Raw genomic sequence first — 15,567 nt, forward strand, 5'->3', positions numbered from 1 at the left:
CCTGGCAACACGGCCGGCAGCAGGGCACAGAGCAGCCGGAGGAGGGAGGGTGCCTGTGCTGCTGCCTGGAAGAGCAGAGCAATGCCACTGCTATCTGATGAGCACCACTGAGCCAGCTGGCTGAACACCAGCCAGCTCAGGTACAGCTGCAGAAGTCACATTGGTAGATTCATCAGACTCTCCATAGTGGATTGAGCTGAAATGCACACCATATTTAGATGCAGAAAAATATGAAACAGATGGTAGAGGAAAAAAATACTGTCACTGAAATATTCCTAGTTGCCAGGATGCACATTCAAGAGCAGAAGCAAACGGGATGGGTCCTGCTGCTCAGAAACATTTTAGGAAGAACCCACAAGCTAATCTGCTTTGTCCTCCTCTTCATTTTGCTAATAGTAAAGCTTAACCCAGCTCTGTCATTTCCCTAGGTGAGAAGGAAGCTTGCTGTATTAATCCAGGTGTTTCTTCCTTTGTGGCATGGTCTGTTTTCTACTAACCATCTCTCCTTTTCCAGTAGAGGCTTGGGCTCTTCCTCTGCAGGGCTTGGCTTTGTATTTATTTCATTTCATTCCTGTAATTTGTGTGTGTGCTTTTGACAGGTACAAATTGTAACCAAGAAGATCGACCTGAGTCATGTGACTTCCAAGTGTGGCTCGCTCAAGAATATCCACCACAAGCCAGGTATTGTAGGAGTTTCTGGAATGTGGGACAATGCAAAGACCTAATCCTGTTATGTGAAGGAGAAATCATGGATGATATCACTCTCTTTTATAGTCCAAGAGAAAGTAAATACACTTTGGTAATAAAAATAATATTCTTAACTCTACTTTACTAATATATAAAGACATAAAGGTATAGGACCACTGAGTTTAGAGAGTCAATAAAAAAATAATGCAGAAGGATGCTGCTGTGGCATAAAGTCATTTTGTTAAGATACTGAAATGCAGATTGAAGTCAGCAAAGTACTTGAACATGTGCTTAAATCCCATGAAAATCAGTAGGGCTGCATATGAATATGCATTGAAGATCTTATGTTTTATTTTTATATTTTATTTTTATATTTTAACTGAACATGCAGTGTGGTATTCTGTGCTTCTCTATACCATTAGATCTCAAGTAGAAGGCCAGTAATGTGAATGCACCCATGTGCATCAGGTCAGACTTTCTCCTGAGCCATTCCAGCCTCTTAATCTCTCTTTCATTTTTCTGTGTAGGAGGTGGGCGTGTGAAAATTGAGAGCGTGAAACTGGATTTCAAAGAAAAAGCTCAGGCTAAAGTTGGTTCACTGGAAAATGCCCACCATGTACCTGGCGGTGGTAATGTCAAGGTAAGGGGACAGCCGTCAGAGAAAAGGCTACCACTGTGTCCCTAGCCCAGTGAAATTATTACAGCTGTGAATTCAGCAATGACTCTGAATTGAGTAGGAAACATCTGTTTGTTCTCCTTTGAGCACACTCACATACCATTTGCTCCCTTTGGAATTTGGAATGGCCAGTCTCACATCTGTGTCTAAGATGAGAGTGAATCTTAAAGTAAAACATCCTGTAGTTTGTGCACTGGCTTTCCCCCTAAAGATGATTGGGACCATTGTACAGCATAGGTATGATCTAATAAATTTGTAGTATGGGTATCGCAGAGGATGAGGACTGCTTTGTGAAACAGGAGGTAGACGTCTTGAAAGTAAGATCACTCCACAAACATTTCACAGAATGACAGAAGGGTCAGGGCTGGAAGGGACCTCTGGAGATCACCTATCCAACCCCGTTGCCAGAGCAGGGTCACCTACAGTAGGTTGTACAGGATGGTGTCCAGGTGGGTTTTGAATGTCTCCAGAGTGGGAGACTCCACAACCTCTCTGGTCAGCCTCTTCCAGTGCTCTGGCACTCTCAAAGTAAAGGCAGTTCCTCCTCATGTTTAGATGGAACTTCCTATGTTCATGTTTGTGCCTGTTACCTCTTGTCCTATCACTGGGCACCACTGAAAAAAGACTGTTCCCATCCACCTGGCACTCTCTTCAAGTATTTACAAGTATTGATAAGATCCCCCCCCAGTCTTTTTTTTTTTTCTTGAAAAAACAGATTTCAGAAATAAATCACAACGCCCATATGTCTATTAAATTCATACAGCTAGGAGCAATGGTACTGCTCATTAAGGCATCCATCAGAGACAGAAACAGTAAGAGAATGTAACACAGTAAGCCAATGTATATTAAAAAAGTGAAAAATTCTTCAGTTTCAGTTATTCTAATGAGTGAAGAAGCTTTAATCCTCGTAAGAGTTCTTAAAAGTAAACAAAATGAGACCCAGATGATAATCTATAACAAGATAATTTGGTGAATATATAATGTGCTAAATTCTTTGCTTTCCTGGAGCAGATTGACAGCCAGAAGCTAAACTTCAGAGAGCATGCTAAAGCCCGTGTCGATCACGGGGCTGAGATCATCACGCAGTCACCAGGCAGGTCCAGCGTGGCTTCACCACGCAGACTCAGCAATGTCTCATCCTCTGGAAGCATCAATCTGCTTGAATCGCCCCAGCTTGCTACCCTCGCTGAAGATGTCACGGCAGCCCTCGCTAAACAGGGCTTATGAATTTGCTCATTTTACGTTGTATGAAGTAATAATATTTAGGCATGAGCTCTTGGCAGGAATGGGCTCAGAGCAGGTGTTACATTCATTCTTTACCATGTCTAAAATTAAGTCACATCCCAAGACTTGTAGTTACCATACAGTTAAAAAAACAACAACAAAAAAATTAAATAAATGCAGAAATTGGCCTGATTTCCATTTACAACAGGAAGACACTGGCTTTATATGGGTATACAACTGCAGTATGTTACATTGGACAATTATTGTTGCTCTGCTCTGTCTTGCATGGAGTACCATACTATGATAAAATGCATTTTTACCTTTCATGTGCCTGAAGGCCATCCACCTCTTTCTGAAGAGCCTTGTTAATATCCCAAGTTGCTCATTTCACTGTTCTGTTGATAGATGGGGAAATAAAAAAAGAAAAGTTGCCCATTGTAAGTTGTTACAGGTTGAATTAACAGTCTGCTTACCAGAAGGAAGGGCATATAGAGAAATTCAAGTTTAATTAAAAATAATGTGTTATTTTGTATAAATGAGTAGAACAAAAGTTGAATTAAGTTATTAACATTTTTTGGACCTGGTTAATTCTGTCAGTGTATAGCTGAAAAGCCAATAAATTATTTAACTAATAACTAAAAATGTAGTTGAAAACATTTGAACCATGCTTGGGGAAGTGATGTAAAAAAGCTGTTGGAAGCAAGCACTTCCACCCCAATGGACTTGTGTCTGATTAGAAAGTTGGTTAAGCGGCTAGATTTGTGTACACACCATCGGTTTCACATCCTTTCCATCTGTTTGATACAGTATTATAGATATATATATTTCTCTGTGGCCATTTGTGATACGCCCTCCTCATATACTTGAATATTCTACTTTATTCACAGTATCTGTGTCTCTTGCACCCTTTGGTGTTGCAATTTTAGGTATGTAAAAGTAGATGTTAGCAGGGTTTTTTTTTCCCTATTCATAAGAATACATTTTAAAAAGATGAAAATTTTAGCATGAAGTTGCTTTCTGTAACAACTAAAAGCCGTGACCCTGTTTTAGTGCCAGATGCAAGTCTCTTCTGTGATGCTAGAAAAAGGATTCCTTCACTCTTCCCTTCCCTCCCTTTCTTCACAAAGGTATGATTTTTGTGGGGTCCAGACGTTTGTAAAAGGGTCTCCAAAGATGGCTGAGTTTGGATTCTGGATTTTTAAAAAATCCGCAATAGTTTGGTTCTGGCTTTTTTTTTTTTTCTTTCTTTTTCTTTTTTTTTTTTTTTTAAACTTCTGTAGTAACGGTGAATGTTAGATTTATTTATTTTTTTCTTTTGCTAAAGTTGAAACACAGAAAAAAGGATTAATTTGTTGTTTCCACTCCTTCAGTGATGTCTTATGTATACACTCAGGCACTCACATAACAGTGATAAACATAACAGAGATGCCTGTAAATTATAGTATATGAATAAATAAAATGAGCTCCCTAGACTGGGTTGCCATAGTGATTCATCAATAAATAGGGCATCTTAAAATCTGAACAAAGTGGGATGATATTGACTATAAAAAGTATAAGAAAAAGTGTGCATAAAAGATGAAGGGCAGAAATACATAAACAACCAATCTAGTGGAGTTACCTGTGAGAACTCCATCGCTGTCTTATGGACACTAAGAGAACACTGAAGGTAATATGGTAGTATTACTCATCAGCGGATAATCTGCTGACACTATATGTACAGTAGACGTTATTAAATGACCAGTTTACATTCTTGCAGATTGTTTGATCTTTTCCTTTTGAAATTCTTAACTAAACTTTGCACTGTCAGTTGAGCTATACTTGATACATGTATTAGGTTAACATTGTGTGTTGGAAGCTTTTGATCCGTTCTTTTTCCTTCTTAATTTGTATGTGTGTGTGTGTGTGTTGGGCTTTGATCTGAGAAGACTCATAGAGAAGATTTTTATGTCTGTGGAGAAGTATTCTAATAATTAATAGCACAGGATTCCCCATCATTAAATTCAGGTAGTAAATGCACAGTTACTAGACAGTAAATATTCAGTGGACCAAAGGGGGATTTTGGCTAAGCTGTCACAGCAGTACAAAGACAAAACAAAATAGTTACATCTCTAAAAATTTTACTGAAGATGAACTCCTAACAGCCCCACACATGACATTTCAGCTCTGCAAAAAGCTTTTCCACACTATAAAGTACCTAATACTGTTTGTAAGTCGGTTGTTTTATACAAAGGACAGTGGGTTTAGAGCCATGCTAAGTGCATCTGGAGGATTCTGATTTCTGCCTTGTATGTGTTATACTTTTGCTTAGAATAATCCTAAGAATTCACATGGAAACAGTGTCAAGTGAGGTGCATTAAAAGCCTCTTCCCGTTTTTTCCAGAAAAACAACAGACAGAAAGAAAAAACAACAAAACAGTATTTATATAACATTGCTCTGATCATACCATCAATTAATATAAATTAGCCTTGCAGTGGGTTTTTTTTATGCCTTTTGCCAATGTGGGAGAGAGTATATGGTACTACTGAACCTCAGCTTCTCTGAAGCTGAACGCCAGCTAGTGAGAACAGTGTTAACCTGTTACTCAAGCTTTTTTATTCCGCTTTTAAAATTGACATACTCTAGAAAACGAAGCTTAGTTATTCCACCTATGTGTCTAAAGTTAGAGTGGTGTAACACACCAAGTCATTTATTTCATGCATTAAAATGAGCTTTCTTGTCTTGATTGAAGCAAAGACCTTTGTAATCGTAACCATCCTTCCATAGAAAGAATCCTAGAACGCTGTGGAGTTAGATGAAAAGAAATTAAGAGTTTTGTGCTGTTAAATAAAAAAAAAATAATAAAAAAAAAAACAAAAACACAAAAACAAGTTATGTTACATGACTCTAGATGTTCACTGAAAGAGCTCATATTACTCTTAACTTCTCAAGAAGAGTGTTGATTTTAAACACAACTGTTTTGTAAATATGTAATGCCCACTAAAGAAGATGGAGCCAGCTTCCCGGAAACTGCATCTGTTGTGTTTCTTTTCCACAGGCATTTTGAGCCAGCAGGTATGTTGGGTGCCTGAGACCCAACTCTGTAACAAAGCAGAGATAGCCAGACAAAAGGAATAGTGAAACCTTGTTTGGATAGCTAGGGGAGAGCCCCAAATTAATAATCCATCAAGTTGTAGAGACAAAAGAAAAAGTACTTCTGCCCCATCTGCAGAGTTCTGTTTCTATGTAACCACAAGCAGAAAGAAATCAAAGTTGAGCAAACCTCTGTCCGGCAACAGTAAAGGAAAAACTAATACTGATGAGGGAAATTGTGTGCCCACAAGGGCTATGTATATTTCCACTGTACAGCAGTAAATGGTATTATCCATTCAACACTCTGCTAAGGTACAGTAATAACCTCATCGTGACTGCTTACAAATCTAAGTTTGCCTATATATACGACCCAAAGGGAGTCGAAAGGCAGCCTGTGGGGACTACCACATGTGAGCAGAAGTTTTTTCCATGCTGGACCAAATACTGTTCGAAACCCAAGTACAAATGTCCCTTCAAAGGCAAATGCCTTGAAGAGTAGATCACGTTTGCTATGAAAATCGACACAGGTAGATATCTAGCCTAGACGTGTGTCGAGTTCACTCACTAGTCAGATTGCTCAAGCAACTCCCTCTGCAGCTCCAGCAAATCCCACTGCAGGAAGGTAAATTATTTTCACAATTGGAAAAGTCAAGCGTATAAAAGCCACTTCAACTTTAGCAAAGAGAAAAAGCCAACAAATAAACATGCGGTATGCTGGGATATCAAGGAATACAGCCTGCTGTTACAAACCTGTGTTTTTTCTGATAATTCTAGAGCCTGTTATCATAAAAGAGGCATTTCTTGAATGGCTGGTGGTAGGTAGTTCATGTTTTTCAATCCGATTTGCAATTGTATTTGTTGCTGTATAGTGATTGTTTTGCAAAATAAAATCGCTTGTCATCTAATTGCTTGTGTTGGTTTCTTTCCACTGTTTGTGATACAGCTGCTCCTGCATTCAACCACCGCGCATGGCTGCCCTGCGTGCAAAAAAGGTGTCCTGCACCTGCTGGTGTTGCAGAGCCGGTCTTGCCAGAAGGCCGAGCGGATTAAGTCATACTTCTCAGCTAATCCCTGTTCCTTCTTGCCAAAAGAATCATTTTTTACAGCTAAGCGCCCTCTTCTGCAGGGTAATATTTCCCTGCTTTGTGTGAATACGTTATTCTGTCCTTCGTTCCGTGGTGCCAGCCTGGGGGTGAGGTATAGCATCACCCTGCGCTGAGCGATTGAGCCCTCCGGGCAGAGGAGCCCTACGAGCACACCACCTTCCCCTCCCTCGTTTCGGTGGTTCTCTCGGGGGCCTTCAGCACAGAGGTGTGCAAAGGCGTCACCAATGGCGGGAGCTATCCCTTTGTCACAAAGCTGGGCCCGGCACTGGTGGGGACTTTGTCACGGTTTTGTACTGCATCTCCACCACTTTGTCCCGCTTGGCTGAACTGTGGGGCAGCCTCTCCCCCCTCCTCGGGCAGGAGCCGCTGCCCTCGGTGGGCCCGATGCCGTGAGGGGAGGCGGGGCTGAGGGGTTGCCATCCACATTCCCCGGAGCGTCCCTCGTCAGGGAGCGCGCGGCCGCCCTGCTGCCCGGCATGGCTCCCGCGGCCAATGGCTGCCTCGCGTGCTCCGGCAGGCTATAAATCCTGAGGAGCCGCCAACGAGCCCCTGGCGTCGCGAGGGGGATCAGCTCAGGGCTCCGTCCCCTCGTAGCTGTAGGGAGCGCTCTCAGCCGCCAGTAGGAGCTGAGCCCGGCCAGGGCCGGCTCCCTGCAGCCAGGAGCCTGTTGAGGACAGCGGGGTGGCGTGGACCAAAGGTAACAGGACCTGTGGGTGATGGGCTCTTGGGGTCGACCTGAAAACTTACGGGGACACAGCCCCGAAGTTTGAGGGCTGCTTGAAGCAGTTTGTTATTTCGGATCTGTTAGTGGGTCTGCCTTAGCTCAGGTCAGGGGGGAAGTGCGGCTCTGTGTTGCAGGTGGAAAAAGAAGTCCTCCAGCAAATGTTTATGTGCTGGCCCAAACCACCTGTGCGGACCAAGTGCCTTCTCAGCATGGGCCTGTGGTGTGGGGAAACAGGGAAGCCTCACCTCACAAGGCTTTCCGGCTCTTGCACTGCTACCTCTGGACCTGCTCAAGCGAGGCTGCCTCTGATGCCACCCCCTCCTCTGATGCCTGCCGTGGAGGGGTTGCAAGCCTGTGCAGTGCAGATGTAGGTGCAATGACACAGGTGAAACGAGAGCTTCAGTATCAGCTACTGTGTAAGCTCTGCATATTCTGCAGAGTTGGATAGCAGCAGTGAGACTTTCTAACAGAAGAAGAATCCTCCAAACGTGGCTGGGAGCCTGAGTGGCAGGAGGCGGATACAACTGAGTAGACTGCCTTAAGTTTCCCAGCCCTTGACCAAGCTGGACTTTTCACATAATGCTGCAATATTCATAAATAAATGCAGTCAAACTACCTGGAGGAATAATCAAGTGCTGTTAATTATCCATTAGAAGCACCCTCCTAAGGGTGCTTAGGCACAAGGCAAAACTAATGTATCATCTGCTAAAAGGAAAAAAATTAAGAGGTTGAGAACAAAAGGGTAAATCCTGATTTAAGCATTCACAGCTAGAGCAATGATTGAGCACAGCTGGTAGGAACCTGTTTCCTCCTTTCAAAGTGAATGAAGAAGAGGTGATACTTCTATGATTGTTGTGTTTTATTAGCAGCGTGAGGTAGGTGGCGTATTTTATAATTTGCTAGCAGACTGTGATGTTGGAGCACTGAGATAAGTACAAGCTGTGAATAAAATCTTAACTACGGTGTTACTGAACGTGAAGGAAGCCCAGGAACCCTGCTACAAGGTTTGCTAGATGTACAGAGGATCTGTCCATCCTGTGCCTATCACAGCTTGTGGGGTGTTCCTTCCATTGTACAAGAACATGGTAGAAAAAAACAGGTGGGCGGGTCAGAGAAATAGATCAGATCAGAGTGGCAGGCAGATGGTCTTTCACCTAGAGGTGTGTGGCCATGCAGAAGTCCCACTTGCTGCTTTGAAGACAAAAGTGTGGCCCTGATTGGGGGGGTCTCAAACCTGGCTTGTGTGAGCATCCTTGTTCTGGAAGGAGAAGCATGTGGTGGAGGCCATTCTCAGCTCTCTTCTGAGCAATGGAGAGAAAGACACGTTTGGTAACTCAGTGGAACAAGAGATCCCCACTTTCTTCTCCAGGAAGAAGGTGAAAAAGGTATTTGGGTGGGGTGGGGTTTGAGGGGAGGGGTTTTGTTGTCTTTTTTTCCCAAAAGGAAGTAAAAGTTTTGCAGCTACTACTACCAAAGCAGTCACATCCCAGAGCTTGGAGAGTCCTGATCCAAGGGGTGGTGTGATATCCTGACAGTGAAAGCTGGATTATTTTACTTTTTTCTTAGTCTTGTCCACAGACCCCCCTATGTCGTCTCTTAAGATTTTGTTCCATCTCTTCCTGCCTTAGCTAGCTGGAGCATAACCTGTGCCTATTATGTATTTAACTGCGATTAAACGGCTGTGTGAATATGATCTGTTGCTTGAACATGATACAAAGCCAGTAACTCTCTTTCTGCGGTGACTGTGGAGGATCTGTGTTTCTGCTGTTTCGAAATAGGATTTTCAGATGCATGAGTGTTATGTCCACTCCTACTGATTCCACCTAGGTGTGGCCCAAGGATTAAATATCTGATTGTCTTTACGGAGTCTGATCCAGCTGGACTACAGTCTGCTCCTGCCCAAATTCATATAGCAACAGCAGCAAACCCCGTAGTTTTAGGGGTTCATTTCATAGTTTTAGGGGTTCGTTTATTCTTGTTTCTGAACACATAGTCATGTTGTGTTTGAGCAGGGCTGGTAAGAAGACCTGTGAATGAGACTTCTGAAGAACTTTAGTTGAAATGTTTTCATGCTGAGTTTAAAAGCCCTTAAAGAAAAAAACAGAGCTTTCCTAGGTTTCCTTAGTTTTTACAACACACCTGGGAAGGAGAGAATCAGGCCTTTGTTTTACACTCCCCTATATGTCTATCTTGTGTAGTTCATGGTAGTGCTAAGAGGATGTATGCATTTGCCATGCTGAAACAGTAGCCTTTGACCCACTCTTTACACCGATGTAAATGACAGCATATACAATACTGCCAATGAAATAGCCCTCTGTGCCCACTCCCTGCTGATGCCCTTGCTGTGTTGTAGTCTAGTTACTTAACAAGGTACAAAGACTTTCTAGGAAGAGAAATTGGTAAATGAAGGAATAACTTTTGCTTCTAACTGACAAATCCATATGAGAAAGGGTAAAATGAGTGGCATTCATCAGTGCTGACTTTCTGTGACTGGTTGTCTCAAGAAAAAGGGTCTTCAGCGTGGGTCCTTTCAGCCGAGGACAAAAGCCTGCTGGCAGCTTATGGAAGACTAAGCTCTCGGGAGTGTGCCAAACAATTGTCTTTATTCTCTGCTCTGGGGTGTACAGTTAGGAGCTGTTTACAGCTTTGCTCTCGAACGGCTGCTGCACAACAGAATGGCTTGAGATACTCATGACAGTTTGGATTCTGGTTCTTTCTGCACAAAGGGAATAACAGATAAATTAAAGGTATGAATACTTATCAGTGTGAGTGGCAGGGACTGAAGCTGGGGACTCGGAGAGCATCAGCATGAAAACAAGTGAGGTTTAGAGCAGTTCCCTGCTCTCAGCACTCCTGTGTAAAGTGGGAGCTTCATGCTCAGGTTCTGCTTGGTGTTCCCACTGTGTGGCATGCTGCCAGCTTTGACTGTCTCTGGATCAAGACTGAATCCTACTCTGATGGATGTGTAAACACAACTGTGCAATGAATAAATCAGTGATCAAGCAGAATCATGTGATTTAGAGGGAAGTCAGACTGATGCTGCCTGTAGTAAGAGAAGAAATGGAAAAATAGTGCCATGGGCATCTTTTGTGCCCAAGCACTTGGTGGGCTGGGAATTGCTGGAGTACAGCAGAGCTAATGACACCGTCGCAGCTCTTCCCCACACCTCCTTCCTGAAAGCAGTGATTTCTTGCACTAGTCTTGACCTTTTTGCAGGCAGACCGACCTGTGTATCTGTGCCAGCCCAAAATGCCAGTGTAGCCTAGTGAACAGAGCACAGGTGAATTTTCAGGACACCGTGCCATTGTCCTACTATAATAACCTCCCTGAAGAGTGTGCTTGCTTCCTCTCTATCCCCACTGTAAGGGAAAGCAGAGGACTGATTTGATCCCCATGCCTGGAAGTATTCAAGGCCAGGTTGGATGGGGCTTTGAGCAACCTGGTCTAGTGGAAGGTACCCCATGGCATAGGGGTTGGAACTTGATCTTTAAGGTCCCTTCCAACCCAAACCGTTCTATGATTCTATGATTTTCTCTTTGCAGCACCCACTGCAGTATTAGTATCTATCGTAGACTGCAAATCTGAGAGCCTCTGCTGAAAGCAGAAGTTCAGTATAGAGGTAAGTAAAATCTTCCAGGCTGTAAAGTTCCTTCTTCTCTTACGCATGCAATTCCCAAGTTGCAACCTGCTTCACTTACATAAGTACAGATCACTTCAGCTTTGTGTGCCCTTTGTGGTAGGTGTGTGCGTTGTCTCCAAAACAAGGTAAGAACAGCCACTGTCAAACTAATATAAACGACCTTTGCCACCTCCTGGGTTTAGTGCTCATCACAGCCTGGCTGGATTGGAGAATCTGCATCTTTAACTGCAATTCTTATGACAGTGTCAGCTGTTGATAATATTTTCTTTGTAGTCTGATTTGTTTTGCATCAGAAGTTCTGTAGCTTCAAACCTCTGTACAAACGGAGGGATTTAGGTGTCTTTTATGGCTGCATGTTGTTGGAGAGCAATATTCTGCACTCAAAATGGCAAGTTTGACTAGAACTGCAATCTGCAGTTGTATTTTCCATTACTAGGAAGTAGTAGCTATGCAGTTTCCTCTCAGAATCTGTTGGGCTGCCTGAGCTCCACTTGCTAATGGCTGTGTGACAGGGCAAGGTGCTGGCTGTGCACAAAGAGTGAGTAAGGAAAATAATACTGGATTTCAAAGCTATTTGTTTCTCCTAGAGTCCTTCAAGGATCTAACAGAAACCCAGGTAGAGGCAGAAACCCAGGTAGAGGTACTAGCATATTGTCCTCCTGTTTTCTGAGAGGTAGTTAACACTGACAGATGTGGAGCTAGCATGCAGTGACCTCCTGTGTGCTCCACTCTTCCTCTTCTGTCTGAAGAGAGGATGTTTGGATTCCTCTTTGGAGGCTCAGTGAAGTGCTGCTAGTGAGCTTCCAAACTCTGCTCTCTAGGACTGCCTCCGTTCAAGGGCAGCGATGATGTCTACTTGGGTAGGGTTGAAACCAACGAATGACATTGGTTTCCTACTAATTTTTTTTTTTTTTTTTTCTGGTGGAGCTTTGTGTTCCTGTTTTCATCCCTGTCTGTTTGCCCCTAAGCAGCTGCCCCCGACTGACCGCACCAAGTGCCTCTGGTGTCCATGTCAATCAGGAGAATTTGTAGGAGATTCTGGCTGTAGTCTGCGAGCAAGCTGCAGTGCTCTTCTTTGCTCTTGTGTTTCCTGTTGTATAGCAGAGCGTGGGAATAATAAGTTTAGGCTTAGAGCAGCAAACTGGATGCTGTTGTAAATGGCTGCTTCTTGAATGCAGGAATAAGGAGAGATACCCCTTAAAAAAGACGAAACAAAAGACCACCAAACAAAAACCAGGTCTGAACTGTGTTACCAGTTACTGAAAGAATGCAAGTGTCTTAAACCAGTTGAATGTTATAACTGGCTAAAATGCCTGATGACACTAATTTTGAGGGTGAGACTGTATGATGCTTAAAATAACATCCACATAAACTATCCCTAGTCTGCAGCCCTCATCCCTGGCTGAGGGTTACCAATCCTCTTAACTGTGGTGAAGCTATGAGTTCTAGCTATTCATATCGTGAATGTCCATGGGGAAGCCACTGATCTTGCACTTTTTGAGGCCTGAAAAGATTGTTTTAGTTATTTATTTTTTTCTGTAATTGCAAATAGCATTAAAACTTTCCTTAATCCTTATACTGTTCTTGGAAGAAGAGTGATTCTCCTGCTTGATAATTACTAAAGCTCCAAATAAAATTAGACTTCGGATTTGTTGCTCTACTGAGGTTATGCTTTATTCAATAATTTCATAACACATTACAGGATTGGAAAAAGCAATTATTTAAAAATAAGTTTATAACTCCTACTGCATTGTGTTTCACTTCTGACTGTCAAGAGGCATGCTGGCAAGAATTAAAATTCAAATTTGCTTCCAAACAAGATGACTTTGTATAAAAAGTCCTGGATCCATTGAGGAGATTTGGAGTAGGGAAACTTCTTTAATACAGACCTTGCATTTAGAAGTAATTTTTTTTAACCCTCTTCTCTCTGGAGTTAGTTCTTGTAAGATTTTTAGAAATCAAGATTACTTTTTTTCCTGTCTGACCTCACTCAATTGAGGGAAAGAAAATAGTAATTGAAAACTTTCCTGTCTGAGCAAGCTAATCCTGTGAATAAAAAGGCTTTACTTCTGTGCACCAGTGGAAAAAGTTGCTGCTAGCAAAAAAAAAAAAAAACAACCAAACAAGACAAACACAATGAACTAGCTCAGCATCTCAGCACTTGGGTAGATTAGTGATTTTAATTATTTAAAACTTTTTGGTTGTAAACATATTGTTAATGTTTTATTTAACAGATTACCTTCTAATTAACTGTCTTAACACTCCTTTTGTGCAAAAGGGGAATTTTAGCAAAATGTAGACCACATAGGGCCCTGTTCTCCACGAGTGGAGATCAAGGCCACTCTAAATCACTGCAAGGAAGTATTGGGTTGGGCACAAAAAAACTTTATCCCAAGTGGGAGTAAATGCAGATTATCAAAGTAGTGGCACTAAGTTTTCAGGAAACCTGTTTCTCGAAGTACCCATAAGGAAGGAAATAGGTGGTGTTGATCAGTTCAGCTCCTGTTCCAGGAAGGAATGACCTTGATGAGTCTTTAAGTGCCTAATATTAAGTAGGAAGATTGAAAGACAGGAAGAAATATGGCATTTGCTTGTTGGAGCATCTGTCTTCAAACTTGCCTTCTTTTTATATAAGCAATAGAATACCAGAATTTTTTTTCTGTGAAAAATTAACTGATAAGGGTGGACTTACATTGGTCTTTCATTTTATTCTATTAATTATTATTAATAGTATACTATATACTCATATCTCTAGGTATGTAAGGAGAGCAAATCTAACAGTGACTGAGAAATATTTCCAGCAAACCTGACTCAAATATATCTTTGTATTAGTCAAGTCAGTCTGGTGTCTAGTTGGAAACACAAGTAAATCTGCTTTGGCACTCGCCATCCTCTTCGCCTCTGTTTATCTCAACTCTCTGTGTAGGAAAAACCCACTTGTGCTGGTTATGGCTGGTATAGAGTTAATTTTCTTCACAGTAGCTGCTATGGGGCTGTGGTTTGGATTTGCACTGGAAACAGTGTTGACAATACAGGGCTGTTGGAGTTACTGCTGAGCAGTGCTTACACCGGGTCCAGGCCTTTTCTGCTTCTCACAGCACCCCACCAGCCAGTAGGCTGGGGGTGCCCAAGAAGCTGGCAGGAGACACAGCCGGGACAGCTGACCCCAGCTGACCAACGAGATATTCCATACCATATGATGTCATGCACAGTATATAAAGTGGGGGAAGAAGGAGGAAGGGGGGAAATATTCAGACTTATGGCGTTTGTCTTCCCGAGTAACTGTTAACACATGAATGGAGCCCTGTTTTCCTGGAGATGGCTGAACACCTGCCTGCTGATGGGAAGTAGTGAATTAATTCCTTGGTTGCTTTTGCTTGTGTGAGCAGCTTTTGCTTTACTTATTAAACTGGCTTATCTCAACCCATGAGTTCTTCCTCCCTTTTACTCTTCCGATTCTCCCCCATCCCATGGGGGTGGGGTGAACAAGCGGCTGCGTTGGGCTTAATTGCTGGCTGGTGTTAAACCGCAACACCATGGAATAACCACTCCAAACTTTCCCTGTTCCTACCACCAACTTTTGCTTTCAGAGAGGGTTTATTACTTGCTTCCCTTCTCTCCTCTCTCTTGAGATAAAGGAGTACCTCCCTGTTCAGCAGCCTTGCTCTGTGCTCTATCAGATGCTTCGAGGGCTCCTGCCTTTGTAGATCCAAGGAGGGTAACTTGGCCTTATGAAGTGTTAATGAGCTCCCCAGCACCTCCAAAAGCCCTCTCCCTATTCTGCCCCTCTGCCGTTGAGGGGGAGTTGGTCAAACTCCACCCGATTCGCAGGAGCGGCCTATTTGAACTCGTCCCTGCTGCAGGCGGGTGGCGGGGGAGGGGGGGAGGCGTCTCCTGACCCCACCTGTTCTCGGCTGCTCTGCACCTTCCCCCCGCTGCGGCTTGGTGTAGCTTCCAAACTTTCCCACGGTGCGCGCCGCGCCCGGCCGAGGGAGAGGGGCGGCCGGAGCCCTGTTGCTCCGGGGCCGGCGGGAGCAGCAGCCCCGGTCCCCTTGCCGGGCGCGGGACGTCTTGCGGGGAGGCCCGGGGGCGCGGGGCGGGGCGGGGCCGGGCCGCCCGCGCGCCACCCGCCCGCCCTCCCCTGTCACCGCCTGCCGGCGCGGCTCTCGGTGCTGGGAGCTGTCCACAGAGGGAGGTGCTGAAGGCAGGGAGGAAGCAGAGGGACGCGGACATCTTCGCTCCCCTAATTTCCTCCCTGCCTTCTGCAGCCATTTTGCACCAGCAAAGCTGAAGGGAGGTGTGAGAGGGGAGGGAGGGGGTGGGCTGCAGAGGATGAAGGGAAGAGGGTAAAGAGTTACGGAGAGCAAAGGAGCAGCCATGGGAGATCCCGGCCGGTATGTCTGCTAAGACTGCCTCACAGCAGCAGCTGTCATCAGCATC

The 15,567-nt window shown here is 43.8% G+C and overlaps 1 protein-coding gene across 1 annotated transcript in view; it reads left to right on the plus strand.

Annotated features, from left to right (window-relative positions):
- MAP2 (microtubule associated protein 2) overlaps positions 1 to 2,590 on the plus strand; it is a gene marked incomplete at both ends in the record, with an annotated part of 67,337 nt that extends 64,747 nt beyond the window's left edge. The window contains 3 exons of the mRNA XM_082484003.1: positions 600 to 681; positions 1,215 to 1,327; positions 2,375 to 2,590. Of these exons, the coding sequence (XP_082340129.1) occupies positions 600 to 681; positions 1,215 to 1,327; positions 2,375 to 2,590 (411 nt within the window). The remainder of the gene's footprint in view (positions 1 to 599; positions 682 to 1,214; positions 1,328 to 2,374) is intronic.
- Positions 2,591 to 15,567: the final 12,977 nt, after the last annotated feature.

The sequence above is a fragment of the Vanellus vanellus genome (genome assembly GCF_965231255.1).
Source record: "Vanellus vanellus genome assembly, chromosome: 5".
Classification (NCBI taxonomy): Eukaryota; Metazoa; Chordata; class Aves; order Charadriiformes; family Charadriidae; genus Vanellus; species Vanellus vanellus.